The sequence below is a fragment of the Condylura cristata genome, unplaced genomic scaffold, assembly GCF_000260355.1.
Source record: "Condylura cristata isolate star-nosed mole 26May11 unplaced genomic scaffold, ConCri1.0 scaffold00010, whole genome shotgun sequence".
NCBI lineage: Eukaryota > Metazoa > Chordata > Mammalia > Eulipotyphla > Talpidae > Condylura > Condylura cristata.
Window position 1 is genome coordinate 49604507 of NW_004567111.1, and position 25004 is coordinate 49629510.

The 25004-nt window shown below is 37.9% G+C and overlaps 1 protein-coding gene across 1 annotated transcript in view; it reads left to right on the forward strand.

Annotated features, from left to right (window-relative positions):
* The first annotated feature begins 23158 nt into the window (after positions 1–23158).
* The window catches only part of COG6 (component of oligomeric golgi complex 6), a 66758-nt gene continuing 64912 nt past the window's right edge, over positions 23159–25004 (forward strand). Inside the window, exon 1 of the mRNA XM_004680228.2 lies at positions 23159–23417. Coding sequence (XP_004680285.1) covers positions 23265–23417 — 153 coding nt within the window. The 5' untranslated portion in view covers positions 23159–23264. The remainder of the gene's footprint in view (positions 23418–25004) is intronic.

Consider the following 25004-nt stretch of genomic DNA (forward strand, 5'->3'; position numbering starts at 1 on the left):
GAGATCCTTGGAGCCAAAGTATTCAAATAAAAAGTCAACATTTCTACTGGTTTAGAAAAATAGTATAAGACACTACTGGAAAGCCTTCAAAAACTTTTATCTTTTCCAAAGAAATCAGAGTCAGCTTCTGGTGACCATATACAAAAGATAGAGCGTCATAGAAAGGGAAAACCTGAGACTGTATCTTGACCATATTAACTATATGTCTTGGCTATCACTTCTAGGAGAACTCATTTACACAAGGCAGTGACTTTGCCCAGCAAGGCTATCCACCATATCTAAACACTCGCTTCACATAAAATGAATCAACTTATACACACGAGATCATGGTTGAGTTTGAATTAATGGCAATGATTGGATTGACTATGATTTTCCTAAATATTTCATATACTCTCTTTATATCAGAATCCTCCAACTGGAAGAAATTCAGCAAAAAGGAAATTGGACTTTCAGTAATTTTTCTCCTAGGTGTATAGGTAAATGTTAAATTTTAGCCTAAACTTGTCTAATTTATCTATTAATAACTAGTTAGCAACCCAATATCTCCACTGTTAACAAATTAACATGGGAGTACTTGGTTTAGAATAGGATAACTGAAGAGGATATTTAGGCAAAGAAAAATCCAAGTTCTATCTTGCTGTAAACTCCTTGTGAGGTATATTCTTTCTCGTCTCTTGTTTTGTTTTTACATACATGGCTATTATTTATTTCATGGTCATGATGCTCAATGGGAAATTATGCATACTGTATTTACTGCTAAATTTTAAATTGTCTTGCATCAACTGCTTCTGATCCCAAAGTGTCACGAGCCTTATTTGAACCTGGCTATTGCTCTGAACACAAATGTTTATGGCATAGCAAAGAGAGGGAAGGCCCAGTTTCCTTGATTCCAACAAGCCTTTGAGTCTGGTTAAACAGAAGAAACAGAAAATAAACATCCGGTGTTTTATTGACATTCTCTAACAGTCAGTTCTGTTTGTAAAGAGTCAGAAAATGAAGAGGAACACCAAGGAGCTTCTGATGAGAACTAAGAATGGGGCAGAAGTCAGAACACCTAGTTCTGGGCTTGCTTTAGCTACTAAACTATTACTTGACCTTGAACAAGTAACAATGTAAAATGAGGAATCTGATCATCCTACTGTTCTCTCCTCAAAAAAAAAAAAAAAGTGCTGCATGGAAGTTAGTGTGTGTGTGTGTGTGGGGGGGGGGTTGTAGCTTATTGCTACAGCATTTGACTGACAAAAAAGGCCACATGGATCTGTGATGAGACTGATAAGGCAATTCTTAAAGCCAGAGGCCAGGTATCAGCAAATTCCTGCTGTTGTATGTTAGCTAAAACCATATGGAATAAACTCAAAGGTTCAACAAACTATAGCAAGGACATATTTTGTCATGGATTAACTTTCCCCCTACTTCTTATTCCTATAATTCTTAGATTAAAAACAATACCATAACATCCTGAATAACAATTCTGCTGTATGTGTTACAGCTGGAGAATGATAAAACAACCTTACACAAGGGGGTTCCTAACTTAATAAATTAATCCAGACCACCATTTTTATTTAAGATTTTATTTTAAGATCTTTATTATTTAAGATTTTTATTTATGCATACAAAACTGGGGTACAGGCCAGAGGTGCAGGGGCAATAAAAGGATTCACCAGAGACAGAGTGGGGAGCAGAATAGGCAGATCGACTAAAATACACTGCTGAAGGGAGCAGCAGATGAGACAGGAGAGGTCTGCTGGGCTATGTGGGTCAACGCCCTGGCCAGAGATGGAACTTGAGCTGAAGCAGCTGCAGGTAGCTTCCTAGTGATGTGCTTTAACCAGTTGCACCACCAGGGAGATCCATCAATTTTGAATCATTCATCTTCTCTATCCATTTTCTGCAGAATTTCCTTCTGCCATTTTAGAACTCATTTAGTAACAAACAGTCCAGCATATCCAAACTTACAATAAAAGTCTGACCTATTTTAAGATGAACTAAAAAAAGCAATTAGTTTACTAGGAGCATGAAAAAATCAAGATTCTTTTGGGGTTATAACATAACCCCAAATCCAATTGATTTTCTTGTTTTATATTTAAGGAAAAGTTTCTCTTTGTCTATATGGCTACTTTTCTAGAGTCTTTCCGATTAAGTGGTGATGTTCAAAAAAGGTGAGTACAAGAATAGATAAATCATAATGACTTGCTGCTACCAAGACAGATTCGTCTGATTAAGCACAAAAATATCTGCTGTGGGAGCAAGGCCTGTTTTGGTTTAGAGCAGGAAGACTCCAGTTTCTGCCACTTACTGGTTTCCTCAGTCCAGATCAGCAAGTTATGTATCCAGTCTAAAACTTGATTTACACATCTGTAAAATGGAGATAATAATATGTTCCCCGTGGTCTTATTCTAAAGACTAAATGAGATATATATGTAAGTCACTTACCAAAGTACTAAACATACAGTAAGGCTCAATAAATAGTAATTAGTATTTTAGTAGTATTACTCTTTATACGATTTTAGAATTCACCTAGTAACAAATAATCTAGCATATTTAACCCTACTGAAAAGTATGAGCTAGCTTTTCAAAATAAATTGTTATATAAACATAGTAAACATAATAAAGTGAAACTTCTTTTAAAATATGGTTATTCTGTCTGCCATCTGTTAGCTTTCTATAATCCTTTTAAAGGAGAAGACAAATTTTTCATGACTAAATTTTTCATATAAATAAAATATAAAAATGTACCCTGTGTTGACATATCATTTGGTATACTACATTGAACAACATAGTAAGCAATTAAACTTTTCCAATGAAAATAATATGACACTTTAGTCATTAAATTAATGAAAATTGAACTTTGGGGAAGGGGTAGAAGTATGCAATTTACTTTGAGAAATCTGAAGGTGGTGTCCCAAAAGTTGGATTTTTCCTCTGATCAGTCCAACCCTATAACACACTTGTGCCTTTCTTTCTCTCCATTTTCCTTCCCTATCTCTGAATCTACCTTGACTATCCAGCTTAACAAAGGCATATATACGAAGCGCATTGATTCTTTAGGGAAGACACACTAATAGAACCCTAAGTTCTTAATAAACAACACCAGCTTACAGTGTTAAAGCCTTCACTGATTTATATCAATTCTAGTTAATTACAATTAATAATAACCGTTGTTGATAAAACCCACAAAATACTGGTCTGGAAAATGCTGACCTTCTAATTCTTTACATTAATTGTGTGATCAGAGACACACATCTAAGTATGTGAAGAAATTGCTCCACTAAAATAAACTTCAGACCTCAAAACTGATGTAGAAACCACATTCATCCTTCTATATTGATACGTCAGAAATCAAATAAATGTATCTTGATTATTAAAGTTGAAAAATATTCTTTCAGGGCAGAATTAAAATAATGCTTCTCTGGTTCTTACTGAGTGTAGAACCTGTGAGTTACAAACGACACACCCGCTGCTCAATAGCGCCATCTACTGACCCCGAAAGATGCTTGACCTCTCTGGGAAGCGCTGCTCTCTGGCACAGACTGTCTGGAATCAAACAGTTAACTCCAGGTTTATTTTCTAGTTGGTGAATTTTCTAGGTTTTTAGTGACTCCCACTCATTCTCTGTTAGCTGAGTTCTCCCACTCATTCTCTGTTAGCTGGATGAAGGGAATCTTATTATTCTTACTAGAGGTTGAATAAGCGGGGAACAAAAAGAAACCTCACATCACTTTATATTGTTTCAGTTATTTAATGGCTTACGCTAGATTTATAAAGTTTCCTTACAGAAGAATTCCAAATAATTTTTTAAAAGATTTATTTATTTGTGCATACAGAACTGGGGTACAGGCCAGAGGTACATGGGCAGTGAGAGGCTTCACCAGAGACAGAGTGGGGAGCAGAACAGGCAGATCAAGGAAGTACACTGCTGAGGGGAGCAGCAGGCAGGTCAGGAGAGATCTGCCGAGCCACGTGGATCACCTCCCGGGCAGGTGGGGATCAAACTCATGCTGAAATGGTTTTAGCTTCTTCATGCTGTGCTTTAACCGGCTGTGCCACCAGGGAGGACCCAGAATAACAAATAATTTATGTAGACATTCCCCATAACCACAAAGAGAAGGTACAATTTATGCCATCTTCCACTCCTTTTTTTACTAGGCAGAATGAAGGGTGACAAGGAACCCTAAACCTGCCTGCTCTAAATAGGTTTCTACCATCTGCCACATCAAGACAAAATATACTCTACTACGTAAGACCTTTAATGGAAAGGATATTTAATACAATTAGAGTACAATAAAGAATAGAGAAGGGAAAGAGTAGATCAATTTTTTTCAAAATCAAGTAACCTCCCAAAGTTACCCATCCCCTGTGGGTACTTAGCCAAACTTAAGTTTGGGCCAAAGCAGGACCTCTGAATCCCAAAACCTGCCACAAGTCTAAGGCACCTTCTGCCCCATTGGAAAGGAGCAGAAGGAACCAGACAAGTCTCGGGTAAAAAAGCAAAATCACAATCAAGAAAAATGCTGCCATTGTCAGTCTCCCCAAGTGTCTCTCCTCCAGGTCTGTTTCAAGTCAATACAAGGCCAAGAAGCAAGCACAGCATTTTCATGTCTCTATGCTCCATCTGCCTCCTCCAGTTCTCCTCCTTGCTCTCCATCTCCTTCCTTCCCACACTTTTTCCTCAGTCTCCTCTTGAGCTTCTCCTCCCTGCTCCTCTTCCCTTCCCTTCAGTGGGGAAGGGAAACTGGAACATCCCCATTCCCTGGGGACACCAGGTTACACTGAGAGTGTCGACTGGACTTGGTGACTCATAAGATATAGAGTATGAAAAGGTAAAGGAACTTTACAGTGGAGAAGGCTGGCGGACTCCATCCTCAATAGGTTGACCAAGGACACCACCAGTGGTGTGTGGAGACCAGGTGCCCATGATACAATGTAAAGAAATGGCAAGACATCTCTGTGGGGTTCTTTCAGAAAAATAATAACCCAGTTCTAATCACAATAGCCCAACCCAGCCTGGGGGACATTCTATAAAATACCTAATCAATACTTATCAACATTTTCAAGGATAAAAAAACAAGGGATGACTGAGAATTTGTCATAAATCAGATAGGATGACTAAATGCCATAAAAACATAAAAAGGCCATTCCTAGGCAAACTGGTGAAATCCATATCAAGTCTGTGGTTTAGTTAGCAGTTAAATGCCAAGGTTAGTTTGTTAATGGACCACAATAATGAAAGAAGAAAATTCTAAGGAATGAAACTGGATGAAGGATATGCAGGGATACTTGGTACTATATTTGCACATTTTCTAGAAATTTCCAAGTGTTTAAAACAATGTGTTTCTTTTAAAGATTTATTTATTTATGCATACAGAACTGGGGTACAGGCCAGAGGTGTAGGAGTGGAGAGGGTTCACCAAAGACAGAGTGGGGAGCAGAAAAGGCAGACTGATGAGGGGAGCAGTGGGCAAGACAGGAGAGGTCTGCTGGGCCACATGGGGTACAAGTTTGGGGTAAAATTGATCCCTCCTTGTCCAGGGGTTGAACTCACAGTGAAGCGGCTGAGGCTAGCTTCCTAATATTGGGTTTTAACTTGCTACGCCACCAGGGAGGGCCCAACAATGTGTTTTAAACATGTATTAAGTACTTGCTATACGCCCTTTTTTTTTTTTTGTCAATTATTATTGGAGATAGCACATACTGAATCATCTTTCTGTATACTTTCCTTTAAACTGCCATAGCAGCCTGTGAAGGGAACAAGATGGAATCATTTCAAGCTACAGTATATAGGCAAGAAAGTGGAGGCTCGGAAGGTTTGTGCAGCTCCCACACAAGGCAAAAGAAGCAGTGTCAGGACCACACTCAGGACTTGAGTCTCCACCTCCTGGATGCTTTCTGCACACTATGTCCCTCCCCTTCAATTAAAGTAAAGTGATTATGATAGGAGTGATTGACACACTCAGGCTGGAGATAACGACCGACCGGAGATTATTGGGCTTAATTGATCCATGGTACCCTGACCCTTCTGGATGAAGATATAAGTGGGACAATAGTAAGGAACACTCTAAGAAAAAACAGAAATCACAAAGAATATGTTAAAATTCCAATATTTACTTCTAGACTTCATCAGAAATAATAAAATTCTCTCTGCCAGCAAAAAAATCCTTTTCATCCTTAAGGATTAATTCAAAATGACTTCATGAATCATTCTACTAGATTCCCTTCTACATTAATAGAACATGACCTTTTACCCACTGTGTTTTTGCAGCACTTTTCAAACTTTTTGCTTGTTTGTCTGTGATTTTTTTTGAGAAGTCTTTAGAAATAAATATTAGAAGTACACACTTACATTTTGCTCTATATAGAAATGACTCACTTCTCTATTACTTATAATCTCATTTTCTATCCAAATTTAATTTTTAAATCTCTTCTTTCTAGCCCAATGACTTGTTATAAATGAACATGTTACAGTAAGTTAAACTTCTCAAGCCCAAATGTCTAGAGACCAGTGATGGCACAAAGATAGGTGAATAGGCACCAGTACAGAAAAGCCAAGCTGTTGTCTTTGTCTTTCATTTTCCCACTTGTGAATAAACCATAAAACTGATATTTTCCTTGCCTTCCCTGGTGGCACAGCAGGTTAAAGCATAGCACTAAGAAGCTAAAGCCACTTCAGCATGAGTTCAAACCCCCCCCCAGAGGTGATCCACATGGTGCGGCAGACCTCTCCTGTCTTGCCCGCGGCTCCCCTCTGCAGTGTATTTCATCCATTTGCATGTTCTGCTCCCCACTCTGTCTCTGGTGAATCCTCTCACTACTCCTGCACCTCTGGCCTGTATCCCAGCTCTGTGTGCACAAATAAATAAATCTTTTTTAAAAAACTGATATTTTCCTATTATGAGAAAAATGCTGCTTGATGCTTGATAGCAGTTGATATTTGACCTCAATATTTTAGAGGCTACCACAAAATTATGTGAATTGTGATTAATAAATGCAGGACCTATATAAAGGGAAAGAACTATTTTGTTCCAACAGCTATTATCTTGTGGGAATTTAAGAACAATATGGTAAATATCCCTTCTTATTTTTTGAAAGGAGCCTGAAATTTGAGTTTTTATATGAAACCAGTTTTGAAGTTTTGGTTTAGATTTGGTTAAAGTACTGTGCTGGCTAACTATGACAGATGTGGCCCCAGTTTTCCCATGTATACCAGTTTACAGCCTCTCGTTTAAATAATGTATCAAGACCAGCATTAAAGTTTTGCTTTGAGAGGCCCCAGGAGATATTTTTACCTTACAACCTGAGACATGTATCAAAAATTCCAATGTTGAATATTCTTCTTTTGAATCATAAAGGTGTTTATTCTCTATTCAAAATGCTATTATCTTTTACATACCAGTACATTAAGTGATTATTAATGATGTTCAATATTAAAATATATGATATCATCAGATCCTTTAAAATGGTTGGGTAGATGAGATGAGAGGGTTGGAGTATTAGAGAAACAACTTCCCAGGGTAAGAAAAAGCTCAAAGCTATGTGTAAGTCTAAAATGAAAATGTCTACATCATGATTTGATTTTAAGTAGTCCTTAACCTTGACTTAAAATGATAGTGCCAATAATCAACCATTGTTCTTATTATAAATCTAGAAACAGGGCCCTCCCTGGTGGCGAAACAGGTTAAAACACAACACTATGAAGTTATCCGCAGCCACTGCAGCACAAGTTTGATCCCTGGCCACGGAGCTGACCCAAATGGCGTGGCAGACCTCTCCTGACCTGCCCACTGCTCCCCTCAGTGGTGTATTTCACTCCATCTGCCTGTTCTGCTCCCCGCTCTGTCTCTGGTGAATCCTTTCACCCTCTTGCAACTCTGGCCTGTACCCCAGTTCTGGATGCATAAATAAATAAATCTTAAATTTTAAATAAAATTTAAAAAATAGATCAAGAAACAGAGTAGAGACACCTCACTTTTTGATGGAATCTGCTTTTCTTTGATTAGATTACAGTTTACCAATAACAAGATGTGAAGAAAGGGTAGGCATCATTTGTAGATGATGTTCACAGATGAAGCTCATACAGAAGGCCACTATATCCAGTCTCTTCCTTAACTAGACATACAGTCCTAGTTAAAATGCACCCAACAGATAGATAACATCTACTTCTCTGTTTGATGCCCAAATGCTTAAATAAATCCCTGCTTTCATTTTTGTAGCTCATGGAATACTCAAGGCAACATTTGAGTCCTTCAGAAGGGTCTTCTGTAATTCTCAGAGCCTCTGAAGTTATTCAAGCATTAACTTCATCACTGGCATATCCTTCTTTTCTGAATTTCCTTTATGGAACACTTGCCCCTGACAAGATAAGATTAATTACAGCTTTGGTAACTCTGATAGCTAAGCATTTTGGAGCCAAACAAAAAGAGGGAACTGACAACTGTCAAAGCATTTTGAGAAAAGGATTATGCCTTCAGGAAAAAAGAAAATTCAAGTTATGTATTGTTTAGATACATGTTCCAGATATTTCTCTCAAGTGAATGTTTTGTAGTATTAGTCAATCCTTCTGCTTCTTAAGTACTTCTTTCAATTACCATCACTTAATTGCATTTTCTGATTTCTGATAACCCAATTGAATTCTATATTTTCCTTATTATTCTTCTTGTCTATTTTAGTGGGAATTCCTGTTTACCCACAAGTTTAATATTTTGGATTTTTTTAACCGATCTGGTAAGTAAAATATATACATGTGTATATATTTATACATTTGTCAATGTTCACATTTTAAAAAATAGTGAGGTTGACTTTTTAAAAATGACTTTCATCTCTGTTTCTTCTTTTATGAAATATTTGTTTTTCACTCTTTGTTATTTCCCTTAGGAATGTCTTAATTAGTTATAGAATGCATACTTTAGTCAATGGAATACACTGAATAAATAAATTTAAAAATCCTTAAGTGTCTGCACAGAATTAGAACCCAATCTGATAAATTATCTAACTTTATATCATTATCCACTTCTAGAGAAAGACAATTTTTTAAAAGACTTATTTATTTTCGGGAGGGGGGTGGGGACGGAAGTGCACGGGATTATGGTGATGGCACACGGGTGACTTGGTGATGGGAAACCCGCGGGGATTACAATTGAGATGGAAAAAAATGTACAAAATGATGTAAAAATAAACTGTAGTAAAATAAAAAAAATTAAAAATAATAAAAAAAGACTTATTTATTTATGCATACAGAACTGGGGTACAGAGGCAGTGAGAGGATTCACCATAGTTAGAGTAGGGAGCAGAACAGGCAGATGGACGTAGTACATTGCTGAGGGGAGCAGTTGGGCGAGACAGGAGAGGTCTGCTGAGCCATGTGAATCACCTCCGGGGCTGCAGAATTGAAGCCTCACTGAAGCAGCAATGGCAGTTTGCAGTGCTGCACTTTAACTCGTTGGGCCAGTAGGGAAAGACAACAGTTAATTTTGAACCTTTTAAATGATAAAGTATAACATGATTTCATAAAACGGGTCCTCCCTGGTGGTACAAGTGGTAAAGTCTCTGCACCATGAACTATCTGCAGCTACTGCAGCATGAGTTTGCTCCCCAGTCAGGGAGGTGACCCACATGGTGCAGCAGACTTCTATCTGGCCTGCTGCTCCCCTCAGCAGTGTGCTGCAGTCAATTCATCTGCTCTGCTTTCTATTCTGTCTCTGGTGAATCTTTCACCTCCCTTCCCACCCACACACCCACACAGGACTCTAGTCTATCCCTCAGTTCTCATATGCATGAATAAATAAAATAAATCTTTTAAAAATGGTACAGATTAATAAATAATTATAAAGAAACTCCAGGTCAAGGTAAAGAACATATGACGCCTCGCAATATGCCTTCTGCTCTGCCTTGAATAACCTTGCACTGCCTATGTCAGCAACATTACTTTGTTCTTCCTGATGTTTTTATAAAACCCTCATATTTTGATATTATTAAGGTTATTCTTTTTTGTTCTATGTTATACTTGTGAAAATAATCTATGTTGTCGTTTATTGCTTGCACTATGTTCATTTTTATCATTATATGATATTTCTTTCTCTGAATAAAGTTGAAATTCACACATGCATTCAGAAGATGATCAACTAGGTGAGTTCTAGTTGATCCATCACAAATAAAGCTGCTACCAATTTTCCTATTCATATACGATGCATAATCTCTTTAAATGTTCTCCAGTAGTGAAATTATTCTCCCACGTTTATAAAGAAGTCCAAATATTTTTCATAATTTTGTATTAATTTATACTAAGCTAGAATAATGTGACATTATAGGGCCCATCTTGAATCACACTTGAGTGTGTAGTTGAATTTTATTGTGGTTTCTAATTTTCATTTTTCTTATTTTTAATGAGGTTCCTTTTCCTATGCTTATTGACAGTCAGATATTCTCTTCATGGGTTGTTTGCCTAAATCCTTTACCTCGTTACTATTATGTTACAAAGGTATCAAATAAGTAAGTAAATACATTAGGAATAATGCAGGCCAAATGTATTACTGTTTGAGAAGGGAGTTACAAAGAGTTACAATCACAGTTATAATCACAGAAAGAAATACACTAAAATAAATCTTGTGATATCCATAGGAAATAGAAGAATTGATGTGAATTCCTATATATATATAGAAAAAATCTATATAAGCAGGAAAAATATATTAACTTGGTATATATTCTTAGATAGAAAACAAGGAAATCTTCAGTGGTGGAATTATGCTAAATGTCACATGAGCTTGTCGGGACAATGGCAAGCCCAGGACAATTTGAGGATTAAAAATAAATAACAATGGATTCGTTGAAAAAAAAAATAGGAACTCTATGTCCTAAACAAATAAACAAATTTAAAGTTTGGTAAGAAATGGGATGTTTGGCCCTCCCTGGTAGCAGGGTGGGTTAAAGCACAGCACTAACAAGCTAAAGCTACTTCAGCTCGAGTTCAATCCCCAACCCCAGAAGTGACCCACATGGCATGGCAGACCTCCCTGACCCTCCTGCTGCTCCCCTCAGCAGTGTACTTCATTGATCTGCCTGTTCTGCTCCCCACTCTGTCTCTGGTGAAACCTCTCATCACCCCTGAACTTCTGGTATGTGCCCCAGTTCTGTATGCATAAATAAATCTAAAAAAAAATGGGATATTTGCAGAGTTTCAAATTATTTCCCATGAAATATTTAGTATATAGAAATTAGAAAGTTTTAATATTAAAGTTAAATAATCTGATTGACCCTACTTTCATTAAATGACCAAAATAGGTATCACAGGTAATTGGACAAATTAAAAGTGTCACTACCTGTTAAGAGGCAATGAAAATGCATCATCAACAATAATGATATTCCTGTAAGGCAAACTGAACCTCCTTAGGTAGAAACATCAGAGAAGGTGTGAGTTTCATTCTATAAAATAGCTGGCCTATAATCTTCAAAAGTATCACAGTCATAAAGGTTGAGAAACTGTCCCAGACTGAAGGAGAATAAAAGCAAGATATCATTGGATTACGAAGGTCATTAGTGAAACTAGAACAGGATCTTAAGATCTTTTGCAAAATCATCAAATAATTTGTCTCATTAAACTAGTGTCTGGCAGGCCAAGACAGGGCTGGGAGCAAAGTTATTGAACTGGGGTGTTGGTTGTGTCAGGGACAATTTATGACAAGCTGTACAGAGCATCCTTGGGAAGGCCTGTGCTCATCTCTGTCCACCATCCCTTGGGCTTACCTGGCTCTGATAGCACTTGTCTCCCCTTCCCAAGTCTGTACCACTTGCTCCTTCCTTTGCATGCCATGCTCAGAGCCTGTGCCATGCAAGCCACACAGGAACAGCAGGAAACTTTGGAGTGGAGGCAACTACCCTTGGGAGACCGGGCACTTGCCGTTCTTATTGCCCCCTCATCCCATGAACACAAACTAAGAACCCAACACTGTTCCATCTTGCATAGAAACCTACAGGCACAGGGAACAGCATCATACCATGATCTGAGCCTGTTATTTCCTCCAAAGTCCCACAGTGCATTGCAGAGGACCCAGATGGCACCTGCAAAGCCAGTGATTGCAATACATAGTGAAACGTGAAATAGAGGAAACTGCCAATCTATAGAAGCAGTAGCAGGCCTGATCTTCATCCCCCCCCAAAGTTGCTAGCTGCAAACAAAACCCTTTTACATACTCTCCAAAAAGTGAGTGTCCAGCAAAAACATGTTGGGGAATTTTGGTGTCCACATTCATATCATTCCTATAATCCACATTGAGAAAATCTCAGACTCCCATTAATTGTACAATATTTAAATTAATTATGGTGTATTCATAAATTGAATAGTAAGTAATAATAAAAAGAAATGAGCTGTTACACACAATAACGTTGATGAACTTTATAAACATAAGATGAAATTACTGTATTCAGATAGAGCAACTATCATGCACTGTGCCATTTATATAAAATTGAAAGGCAGAGGAATCTAATCTATGGAGAGAAGTCTAAAGAAATAGAGATTGTAGAATTGGTGATTAGAATGGAAAAGATGAAGGCTTCTGAGAGGCTAGTAATTTTTTCTTCATTTGTGTGATGCTTACATAGCTGTGTTCACTTTGACAATCCACTGAGCTGAACATTATAGGTGAAGTAAAATAAAGATATGTAAAAGAAATGCCAATAACTTTACCAGCTTCCTAGTCTCCTGGGAAATTCATTTTGAATAGATCAGCCTACACTCTTTTGTATTTTCTTCTGGTTACACAGCAAATAAAATCCATTTATTGGTCCTCCCTGCTGGTGCAGCGGGTTAAAGCACAGCACTAAGAAGCTTATGCCACTTCTGCATGAGTTCGATCCCCACCTGCCCGGGAGGTGACCACATGGCGCGCAGACCTCTCCTGACATGCCCGCTGCTCCCCTCAGCAGTGTACTTCATAGCTCTGCCTGTTCTGCTCCCCACTCTGTCTCTGGTGAATCCTCTCACCCTCCACATCTCTGGCCTGTACCCCAGTTCTGTATGCAGAAATAAATAAATCTTTTAAAAAATCCATTTATATTAGTTCATGGCTTTATTTTTCATCACAATTTAATATTATCTGACACATTTGGGGAAAAAGTAGTTTCTTTGAATTATAAATAAGACTTTATCAGGATATATGACATGTCCCCTACTGGAAGCAAATGGAAACTTAGACTCAATGACATGAATTAGGTTTTCTGTCCAATAGTTGCATTTTATGTTTCTGGGGGGAGTGGGTAAAATCTCATCACTAACTCATTAATACTACTATTTGTAAGGAGTTTTAGACAGCTAAGTATTCTTTTACTATATTCTTTTGTCTCTTACTTTTTGAAGAAAATTATCACTTCAGCAAATAATGCAAATAATTAAGTTGACTCTGTTTTGTTTTTTTTTAAGATTTATTTATCTGTGCATACAGAACTGAGGTACAGGCCAGAGGTGCGGGGGCAGTGAGAGGATTCACCCAAGACAGAGGAGAGAGCAGAACAGACAGATCACGAAGAACACTGCTGAGGGGGAGCAGCGGGAGGGTCAGGAGAGGTCTGCCGCATCATGTAGATCATCTCTGAGGCGGGGATTGAACTCGAGCTGAAGTGGCTTTAGCTTTTTAGTGCTGTGCTTTAACCTACTGCACCACCAAGGAGGGCCGGGCTTTCTATTTTTTTAAGGAAAATTATACCGTACACTGGCATGTAATTTCTTCAGAGATAATACCTAATTGACATTTTGAATTAAAACAAACTCAATTGCATTTTACAGCAGCTTATTTTTTAAGAAAAAAGTAAAATTATCATCATTAGAGTTTATTAAAAGATAGTATTGTTTCATAAATCTAAATGGGAATGCAGAACATCAATGACAGAGAAAATCTCAATTTAAAAATTCATTGTTGTAAATTTGAGTCAAGTGGGAAAACCTGTGGACATAATCCCTAAGTAATTTTTATTTGGATATTGATTTCTCATCAGAGGCAAATGATTTTATAGTCTTTTGTTTTGTTTTGTTTTGGTTATTAAACAAATGCAGAAACAGTCTCTATTCTTTACTCTAAAAAATAGGAAATAGGCTTTAGAACCATTTTTCTGAGAAGTCAGCCTGGAATTATGCAGAGAAAAAGAATTTCTCCCTGTATTTCACCATTCATCTGATGTGTTGTGGGTCAGAGTTCCCAAAGATTGGGTCTGGTTTGCGTCTTTTGCCAGGAGTGATAAGGTCTTGAACTTTTTGTCTGACATACTTCTATTAATTTCATCTTGATTGCGTCTTGATTGAGAAAACCCTGTTTTCTCAATTGTGAACACAATATTTTAGCCCTGTCAGAAATAAAAAGTGAAGATGAGTCCATTAATGAGAAATCCACAGTTAGGGCACTCTCATCACGGCCCTTGGACTGCATAAAAGTTTGTGTTCTGTCACCTCTTGCCAAGTTTTCTTTCTTTCTTTCTTTTTTCTGCTCATCTCTCTCCTGGTACCAAGTGCCATTTGGTTTTGGTGACTCTCTTCCCTGGCCTCATGGTTGAATTTCTTCTTCAAAATGATTCATTTTCTCTCTGAATTTAGCCAACTACTTAAGCAGACTGGCTGAAAACTGCAAACCAAATAATCCCACGGGTCAACTATTCATGATGAGTAATGTAATCATTCATAATCATTTGTCAATTGCTGGAGAGCAATTCAAATTTTACTAACCACTCACTGTTGACAGTTTTGCTATCAAATCTCTTATAATGGAGTCTCACCTGTCTGAGGCCTTGCTGTTTCTGTGCAATTATTGCTTTAAGCTGACAAAAAAAATTGCATCACATTAATATTTAAAATTAAAATCAATGATTATTCTCGTGCAGTGACAGAACACTGCTACGGAATGCCATTGAATTTCTCATTAATATTAATTTGTAGTTTGTAGAGAAATGGTTTAACAACTGAGCTGCACACATCTAATTCAAATATTGATTAACAGAGCCATGAACCTGTGATCATGAAAGAAATTGCCTTTAACTGTGGGAGATTTTAGGGTATCTCTTAGCATTTTAAAATTTATCATTTCAGTAATAGCACATAATAAACTTTTTTAGTTTATTTCTAGGTCAGTTATTAGCAAATATGATCCAATTTTCTAAGTAACATAAATTTCTTTTAGGTTGTCAGGAAAGACACGATTTTCCAATAAGAATTGTCTTTACCTAAAGGCACCATAACCCTAAAATCAATATCGTCACCAACTTTCATTTATGGAGTGTGTTTTAAGAAAGGGACTGAAGTAAGAATCTTGTTTGCAGTAGTATAGCAAAATGACCCTAAGGGTCTGAAATCAGTAGGATACCTAATTTGAATTGCTTTTGCTGATTGCAGTAATTAGCTTTCACTATGTTGTAGCTATAAACCTGTCATGTCTGGAACATTAGATGGATATGTGACACAAGGCCCACAGAACAGTAATTAAATATCCACTTTAAAACATTCCAACCGGAAAGACTTTCTTTTAAAAAAGAGCAATGAATTTGCTTACAAATAAATATGTATTGAATCGGTAAGGCCTTATACCAATTTTTGATGTAGGGCATATAGGCAAATAACACAAGTTCTTCACACTCAAGATATACTATAATAACCTAGAAAAATTGATGAGGCCTAGATTTTCAGTAAACATTTATGTATACTTTTTTAATCACTTACCTGGATTTGTGTGTGAGAGACCCAAATTGTTGTCAAAAGGGAAGCCTCTCTGGAGATGCTGTCACTGAAAAACACACATGCTTAAGGTCAGAGCTATAGAATTCAAACTTCTAAGTGTATACATTAATCACCTAGAAGACTTGTTAAAAACATAGACAGTTGGGTCTCACTCTCAGAATTTCCATTTAGAGGTTTGTAAATAACCCAGAGAATTCTCATTTTTAACAAGCTTCCAGATGATGTTGAAAGTTCAGGTGGAGGAATCACACTTTGAAAGTACATTGGATTTTGGATTAGAAATTCCCAAAACTGGTTAGTTGTAATTATTATACAGGGAGCATTTCTTTCTTCCTTTTTAACTCTTTCTTTCCTTCTTCCCTTCTTTTATTATTTTTTTTTTCTTTTTAGCATAGAGATTCTTCCTTCTCCCCTTAAGAGATTCAGTGAGTCTGCCAAGAATCAAAAATCAGCACTTAAAAAGTCTATACCTTGATAGAAGGGTAAAAAATGTATTTGCTTTACTGAGTTTTGAGTGTGAAGTACTAAGCAATCAGAGATTGAATGAGGTGCTGTTTAGCTGCAGGGAACTCAAATTAGTTGAAGTTATATAAATGTATTGATAGCGATAGAGAAGGTGAAAGCACAATGTTCTAACCGATATAGTCCACCTGGGAACATTTCTGGAAGATGAAGCTCTAGAGTACTGATCAACAGGGTGCATGTTAGTCAGGAGAAGAAAGTTAGGGATGGCTCAGACCAAGGAGATAAGTAGAATGACCAACAGCCAGGGTGGTATATGCAGGGAACTCAAGCAAAAAAGAATTCAGCAAAAATCAGATTCATTGTGGCCATTGGGCTGCTTAATTTTCATAAGAGTCCATGGGTTCATATATTCTGAGATGAAAATCAATAGTAGCCAATTAAAAACAGAAGCTCTCAGTTCTCTATAGAATGGCTACAGTGGGGAGTCAAAAATAGATAGTCTATATGCTTAAACTACAGCATACAAATTGGCAAAATAATTTCTAAGTTGAGAAGAAGAATTTATATTGATATTATCTAATTAAAAGGATAAATCATAATGGAAATTTTCTATCTATCTCTTTATTTAGTGGAAGTGGGAGTAGCACAGTTCTTTTTCTATATTTGAGTAATTGTCCACTTTCCCAGCTCCCCTGTAGTGGGCACAAATCTGTTACCTAAGCCATGCCAATGAGAAGCATCTGTCCTGACTGTGAATCAAGAGAAAGTGACATAAAAAGCATGGGCAGTGGAAAAATAGCAGTGATGAAGTTTCAAGCATTGTAGGCTTCAAAGAGAACATTGGCAGGTATGCCTTGGAGATGTCTTATGTTCAGGGCTGGCAGTGTGGGGGGTGTGACCTCTCCATTCCAAACTTTCACAGTAATGACAATGGGACCCCCAGTGGACTGTTCTGTGGAATGATTTTATGCCAGAGTTTTTTGGTTTTGCCTCTCTTCCTCTTTTTCTGCTACAAAGAACATGGTTCTTCAACCTTCTTATTGGTTCTGAGATGAATATCCTTTCACTAAATTAATTTCTATTTAAGGCACCCACTATCAGTTCCTAGTAATTGCAATTAAGCACTCTGATTTATAAAGCCATAAAACTTCATTTTATTGCTTTTTATTCAGTGAGCCTATGGTCAACACAGATATTGTTGGAAACTAGGAATGCCAAGTACTTAGAGTCTAGAGAGAGAACAACAAATACATAAGAAAAATTTAAAGATAATAGGTGTTGTACATTATGTGCTGTGGAATCTGCAAGAGGGATCAATTAATTCTGTTGATGGAGTGTTAGAGGAGAAGATATAGGGAAATGATATTTAAAGTCAGAAGGATGAATAGGATTTCACCAGTTCAACAGGAACAGACCTTGGGAAGAATGGGTTGCATGAGCCAGTATACAAAGACTTAGAAATTAGTGATCTGTTTGGGCTACTACAAGAAGCTAGATTTGCAGTCACATACAAGTGCCTAGAAATAAGACTAGAGGGATAATCTGAGGCCAGATTACAACATTTTAAGAGCTCTTTTAGTCAAAATCACCACTATGATTTCAAAAGCAAAAAAAAAAAGATTGAACCAAATCTGTTAGAAAAACAATGCTGAGGTCAGTGTGAAAGCAGTAAGAACTGTGTCAAGGCAACATGAATATGGAACATAATCGAAAGTTTAACTGTAAAAGTTTTTGCCTGCATTTTAAGTCAGAGGTATACAAAACTCAAAACCAAAACTGAGGAAGCAGTAACAGAATTCCATAAGGAACTACTAACTATTTATGTGATCTGAGTCACATATCATTAGAAAATTTTCCTTAGCCTTAGTAAGATTTTCTTGCTAATCAATGAAACTGTTAGTTACATGATCACATGTAACTAGTTATAGGGTAGTTATGTTGCTGGATTGTTATGAGGAGAAAAGTAGTTTATAAATGAGATCTATTCCAAATGACTCTCATTTGGAAACAAAATAATGGGAGCTGTTATTAATATACTGAAAATTCTAATATACTTTATGAGTTACCAGACATGGCTTTAATAATACATATTATATTTTGGTGAAGCTACAGTTACCAATATATTGTCACTTTTGCATACATAAGAAAACAAGAAGCAAAATAGCTTTGCCATCCAAAAAAGGTGGGGAAATCAGAGAGGCCTTCCTTTCAACTACTGTTTTGAAAGTAAGAATCTCCACATTTTAATCCAAAGCATAATTTTGGATTTCTATAGTTATGTGAAATGGTTTATTATGGGTCTGCTCATCCTAAGTGGCCTATCAGTCTCCATTTTTGTTACCTACAGGTCTGTATTCCTAAAGCAAGGTCAGAACTACCTGGCCATAGGAGTCCAACCCTCCAAGATGATTTTCACATTAATTAAGAGCATAAAGCTGGATCACCCTGAGGAGGGTATGCATCAAGATGAACGCCCAGAGGGCTGATGACAGATGCATAAACTTACTTATACATCAGGAAGTATGACTGGAACGCCAGGGGGGCTGTTGACTGATGTTTAACAAAGGACCCCAGAAGCTGATCAATAGAATGCGTTATTGAAAAGATTGAAATCCAGACTGGGGAGTCAGGGCTTGATCTACATATCAAGCTACCAGCAAGTGAGAAATACAGTTCCCTTCCCCTGCTTCTTCTACTTCACCCTCTCTTTTTCTACTTCCTCACATGATTAATGCTGTATGACTACTTTATCAATAAAAAGGCCGGAGTCTTGCTCTTGAGCAGCATCCTGCATTATGTAGCCTGCTCCATGACTTCCGTCTCTTTCTTTATCAGTGTGGTGTTGCCTGACGCAACAGTTTACTTTTTGACATTATTCAGCAATTTAATAAAGCAAAATTATTATAATAGCCCAGATATGGGAGCAATATAAGTCTCATCTATGGATGAATAAAGAAGATAGGATATAAATAATGGAATACTACTCAGCTATATAAACAAAGAGGAAATCTGGTCATTTGCAACAATTTGGATGGATTTGAGGAGATTATGCTAAGTGAAATAAGCCAGATCTAGAAAATTGGATACTGTATGATTTTACTCATATGTGGAAGATAAAGAAGCAAAGCAAATACATAAACATAACACAACAAAACAATAGAATGATAAAAAAAATGGTGGTTACCATAGGAAATGGGTAAAAAAAAAAAAGGGCAAATTATTTGGTGGTGGATAGAAACTAGAGTTTTGGTGGTAATCAGAGAAGGAGGTTGAAGAGGAGATAGGACAATCAAGCAAAAAGAGTCTGTTGTACTCTCTATTGTGGAAACTAGACTTTTGGTAGAGATCATATGCTGCTTATCCAGATGTCAGCTATAGTGCTGTATACCTACATACAGTTATAAACCAATACAACTGTGATGATCCTTTTTTTAAAATAGCAGGTTTTGGGGTAATTTGTTAAGCAGCATTATATAATTAACGTACTCATGACTTAGAAAAGAGGTTCTCAACTGGAAGGATTTTGTTCTTCAGTGACATGCAAGCATTTTTCATTGTCCCAACCTAGGAGGGTGCTAATCATGTCAGTGTAGTAGAGGACCAATATTTGTCACGCATGCTGCAATAAGCAGGACAGTCTCCCCCAACAAAAATTATCCACTCCCAATTGGCAATAATGTCAAGGTCAAAAAAATCCTGGCTTAGAATAATTTATCATTGGAATAAAAAATTCCTTTAAAAGTTAAATAAAAGATAAATTTAAAAAATCAACTGAGATGATATCTCTCTATATATACCTTCTTTTTTTTGTTGTTTAAGATTTATTTATTTATTCATACAGAACTGGGGTACAGGTCAGAAGTGCAGGAACAGTGAGAGGATTCACCAGAGACAGAGTAGGGAACAGAACAGGCTGACTGACAAGCACACTGCTGAGGGGAGCAGTGGGTGGGTCAGGAGAGGTCTGCTGCACCATGTGGGTCACCTCTGGGGCAATGGGGTGGCTGGGAGGGACTGGGGCCACAGGGATTGAACTCTCACTGAAGTGGCTGCAGGTAGCTTTTGCAGTGCTGCGCTTTAACCTGCTGTGCCTCCAGGCATTGCCCTCTTTCTATACCTTTTAAACGTTGAATTTTTAAAAACCTCTACAGGCCCTGCAGTGGAAACTAATGACCCATTTGTAACCAAATTCTGCTATATAGCAAACCATATTTGCAAGTAGGCACTAAACAGTCATATAGCCTTTCCTGCAAACCAGCTGAATCCAAACTTTTTGTTCCTTTTGTGGTTTTGATAAAAGTTATTATTAATTCTAATTATTCTGTATGTTATTTTAGATATTCATATATTCATTGATGTTACCTAGAAATAATGTGTGTATTGTCTGTTCTCTCTAGTCTGTGAGTTTATCTTTTTCCTGCTTTATTATTTGAGATGTAATCTCCAGGACGGTAATGAAAAGATGTAATGGGTGTCCTTGTTTTATTCCCGGTTATAGAGGAAGAATTTTAAATATGACATCACATGTAATGTTTGCTGTAGATAGCCTCTTACTCCAAATAGTGTCTTGTGCTAATTGCTAGAAGTTTGTTTTATCAGGAATGAGGGTAAGTTTTTCCTGCATCTATTGAAAAGTTCATATGAAGAAAAAGATCTGTCTTTTCAACAAATAGTGCTAAGGTCAACTAGATAGTTATATTCAAAATACAATAAAACTGGATCCCTATTAATGCCATTTCCACATATTAACTCTAAGTGGGTCATAAATTTAAGTATAAATGCAAAAACTAGAAGAATCTTAGGAGAAAAACACAGGGATAATTAATTATTCATAATTTTGGGTTAAGCAATAATTTCTGAAATATTGTACCAAAAGTACAAATAACAAAGAAGCTTGAACTTTACTACATTAAAATAATTTGTACTTCAAAGGTCCCCATTTAAAAAATGAAAAGATCATCTCCAGAGTAAAGAAAAATATTTTCCAACATTCATTTTTTTCCTCCCTTTTTTTTTTTGAAGATTTATTTATTTATTCATACAGAACTGGGGTACAGGCCAGAGATGTGGAGGGTGAGAGGATTCACCAGGGACAGAATGGGGAGCAGAACAGGCAGATCTACAAAGTACACTGTTGAGGGGAGCAGCGGGCGGGTCAGGAGAGGTCTGCCACGCCATGTGGATCTCCTCCAGTGCAGGTGGGGATTGAACTCATGCTGAAGTGGCTTAAGCTTCTTTGTGCTGTGCTTTAACCCGCTGCGCCACCAGGGAGGGCCTTTTCCTCACTTTTTAAAAACAACTTTGAGATGTAATTTATTTACTATATAATTAGAAATGTACAGTTCAATGGTTCTTTGATTATTTACAGAGATATGCTACCATCACCACAATCTAGGTTTCGAACATGTTCACTATCCAAAACAAAACTCACCAGGAACTATTTCTTCCCATTCTTTTTTCCCAACACCCTCCCCCCATAATCAATAGTTTATTTTCCATTTCTGTAGATTTTCCTTTTCTGGAAATTACATATAAATAAAATCATACAATATGTGAATTTGCTACAGCAGAATTCCATCAGGGAAGAAGGCATCACTCAGAGAGGAAGAGGGAAGTTCTTTTTTTTGACATTGGCAGGCTTTACACCAGTGGGCCCAAAGAGATGGTTCTCCAAAGACTGAGCCCCAAGCAACCAGGTTACATAGCATTTAATGACTAAAGCAAGGGGTCCAGTCATCTGGGAATGCATGAGTTTAGGTGCATGTGGCCTTGAGGATGCTTATGAGCGATCCCTGAAACTTTTGAGTCTGTAGGCTATGTCCCAACTTCAGCTAATCAACAGGTCAGTCTGACATTTTCCAGTTTAATATGTTAAAGAGAAATGGTATCTTTACCAACTTGAATGTTCTTGCTGAGTGCAATGTGTCGTTTTATTTAAGTCTTGTTTCCTCACTAGCACTTACTAAATTCATACTTGGATGTTGTGTCTTTTGAGGTTTTTTTTTTTTTGCTAGTCTTTGCTTATCACCGTAGGGATGAATTTTTTTGTAAGGAATTTTTTTTTTTAAAGATTTATTTATTTTATGCATACAAATACAAGTAACTGGAGTACAAGCCAGAGGCACAGGGGGTGAGAGGACTCACCAGAGACAGCGGAGAACAGAACAGCTGCATCTACTAAAATACACTGCTGAGAGGAAACAGTAGGTGGGTCAGGAGAGGTCTGCCACACCAAATGGGTCACCTCCCTGGCAGGGAATGGAACTCTATGCTGCAGTGGCTGCAGATAGCTTCATAGTGCTGTGCTTTAACCTTTGTGCCACTAGGGAGAAGAGAAAGAAAAAACGAGAAGAGAAAAAAAAAAATACAAAATCTGTCATTCAGCCTTTCCTGGGAATTCATTTTTCATCTTGAGTTACTCTGTAGCTATACTGACTTTGGACAATTTGTGGAATAGTTAAATTCGGCCTTGTTACCCTTCACACTTGTAGTTTGAACAACCTGAAAAAGATTTTTCCCCAAGGTTGGGTAAATGGCAACTCCTTCCACACTGGGTGCAATAGGCAGTTCTCTTCCTTATTCTCACCCCCTTTTTTTCATTTTCTCCCAAGAACACTGATTAACCCTTGTCTCAGATATGTTACACAGATCTCTCAATGCCTGCTAGAGTACCTGGCACATAGCAAGCCTGCAATCAATATTTTCCAAAAGCGTACATTTGATAAAGTGAATTTTATTAGCCTTTGACTGAACGTGTATGTCAGAAGCAGGACTCAGTTTATTTTATTTATGCTTAACTCACGCTTTCATACATTCATGATTTCGAAAGTCCTTGAAATTCTATAAACCTTAGTCTCCAAGCTCTAAAAGTGACTGGAATTTCAAAACAGATAGCACATTCTTGCTTTAGTCTCCTCCCACCAGCCTGAGTCTGGCTCCTCCTCCCGCTTCCTGGAGTCTGGCCGAGGGGCGTGTCTTCAGAGGACCAGGGCGCACGCGCGACTTCTTATGCACATGCGCAGTTCTCGCGGTGCCGGCGCTCTTCGTCTAGGGTTGAGGTGGCGGCTTTGAAGCCGGAGGCGGGGCGAGCGGCGCTATGGCTGAGGGCAGCGGGCAAGTAGTCACAGTGCCGCCGAGCGGGGCTGCCAACAGCCAAAACAATGGGGCTGGAGGGACCTCGGCGCAGACCAACAACCCGCTGTCGCGGAAGCTGCATAAGATCTTGGAAACGCGGCTGGACAACGACAAGGTAACCGCGGTTGGTAGGAGCCGGAGTTCCCACGTCGTCTCGGGCTTTGGCCGGACTAGGGGCCGCATTTGTGGGGCGCGGGGTACCAAAGCCCTCGGCGCTGCAGTGAATGGGACCCCAGACCCGCAGGATCCGCTGTTCTGCCTGCGCTGGTGAGGGGGACACCTTGCAACCCATGGGAAAGCGACGAGTTTTCCTGGGTGCTAGCTCTAAGGCTCTTGAAAGTCTGTGGATCCGGGAACAAACGGTGGAACCCCCACCGCCCGACGTGTTTGGCATTCTGTGCTGGGGACACGGGAGAGGTAAGGTCGGGGTGGGATGAGAGAGAACTGGCGCAAAAGAGCACTGCAGAAGAGGGCGGCGCGAATCGGCGTGAGGAGGAACAGGTGAACTGGGGTGGGCGTAATTGACCATTTCCATTGACAAGTGAAATCAACAAAGAATATTTGGAGCGCAAGAGTATCTACCTGCTCGTGACTAAATGAAATGATGGCTATTAGTTTTTGTTATTAGGTGAGCACTGTCTACGATTTGGGGGCTGAGCTGTATTTCTTGAGGAGATAAACTGTGCATATCCTTTCTCAAGTACCACCTGAAACTTAGCTTGATCTCTACAGTTCCTGTATTACCGGGTCTTGCATTACCTCTGCATTACCGGGTCACTAGGTAAATTGGTCATGGCAATATAGCATAAAGACATACATTCGAAAATGACAACTTGACAGTTAAATTTGCAGGTAACTGAAAATAAGCTGTTAGTGAGACTTTGTGTATAAACATAGCATTATAACAGGAGAAAGATAGGTTCTGGGACCACCACTTATTATAAATAGCCATCATACTGGTACATTATGATTTAAGTCATTTAATAAGTTTAATCTTCATCGCTTCTAAATTGGGACCAGGCTTAGTAACTTCCCTAAGATTGTTGTGAGGATTTAATGAGAGAATCCAGGTGAAGTGCTCGGTACAGGGCTTGGTAGTTACTGTTTTTAGTGAATGTAGTCTTATCGTACAATTTATTAAGTGTTTAATGTGACTAATATTGACATTTGTTATCTCATTGAATGCAATGGTAAATTGAGAAGTTATTACCTGTGAGAAAAGTAAGGGATGGAGAGAGTGTAACTAGGTTAAATCATAAACTAGTAACTCCTGAGTTAATTTGCATCTGAGTGTGTGATTTCAGCATTTACTGACTACTCCTGTAAGCCAGATCCCAGCACATTTCAAGGCTATAGTCAAAAAGATATGGCTTTATTTTTATTTTTTGTACAATAAATATTTATAGTTCTAAAGACATATTTGCTTTATCCTAAATTTTAAATTGCATTTAAATAACTTTACTGTTTTCCTCAATCCAGGCAATATTTCAGGATAACATTGTTGAAGGGACATAAAAAGGACAAGACTGTTAGAATTATTTGTTAGTTTAGGTATAGCGATTTATAATGGTAGGATGTAGGGTACTTTTGGTTGTCTTAGGCTTGGTCCTCTGCTCTCTTCTACTCCTTTTCTCTTTGCAGGAGGATTCACTTGTTTTCATGGTTTTACACAGAAAATAGGATTTTCAAGTATATAACTTTG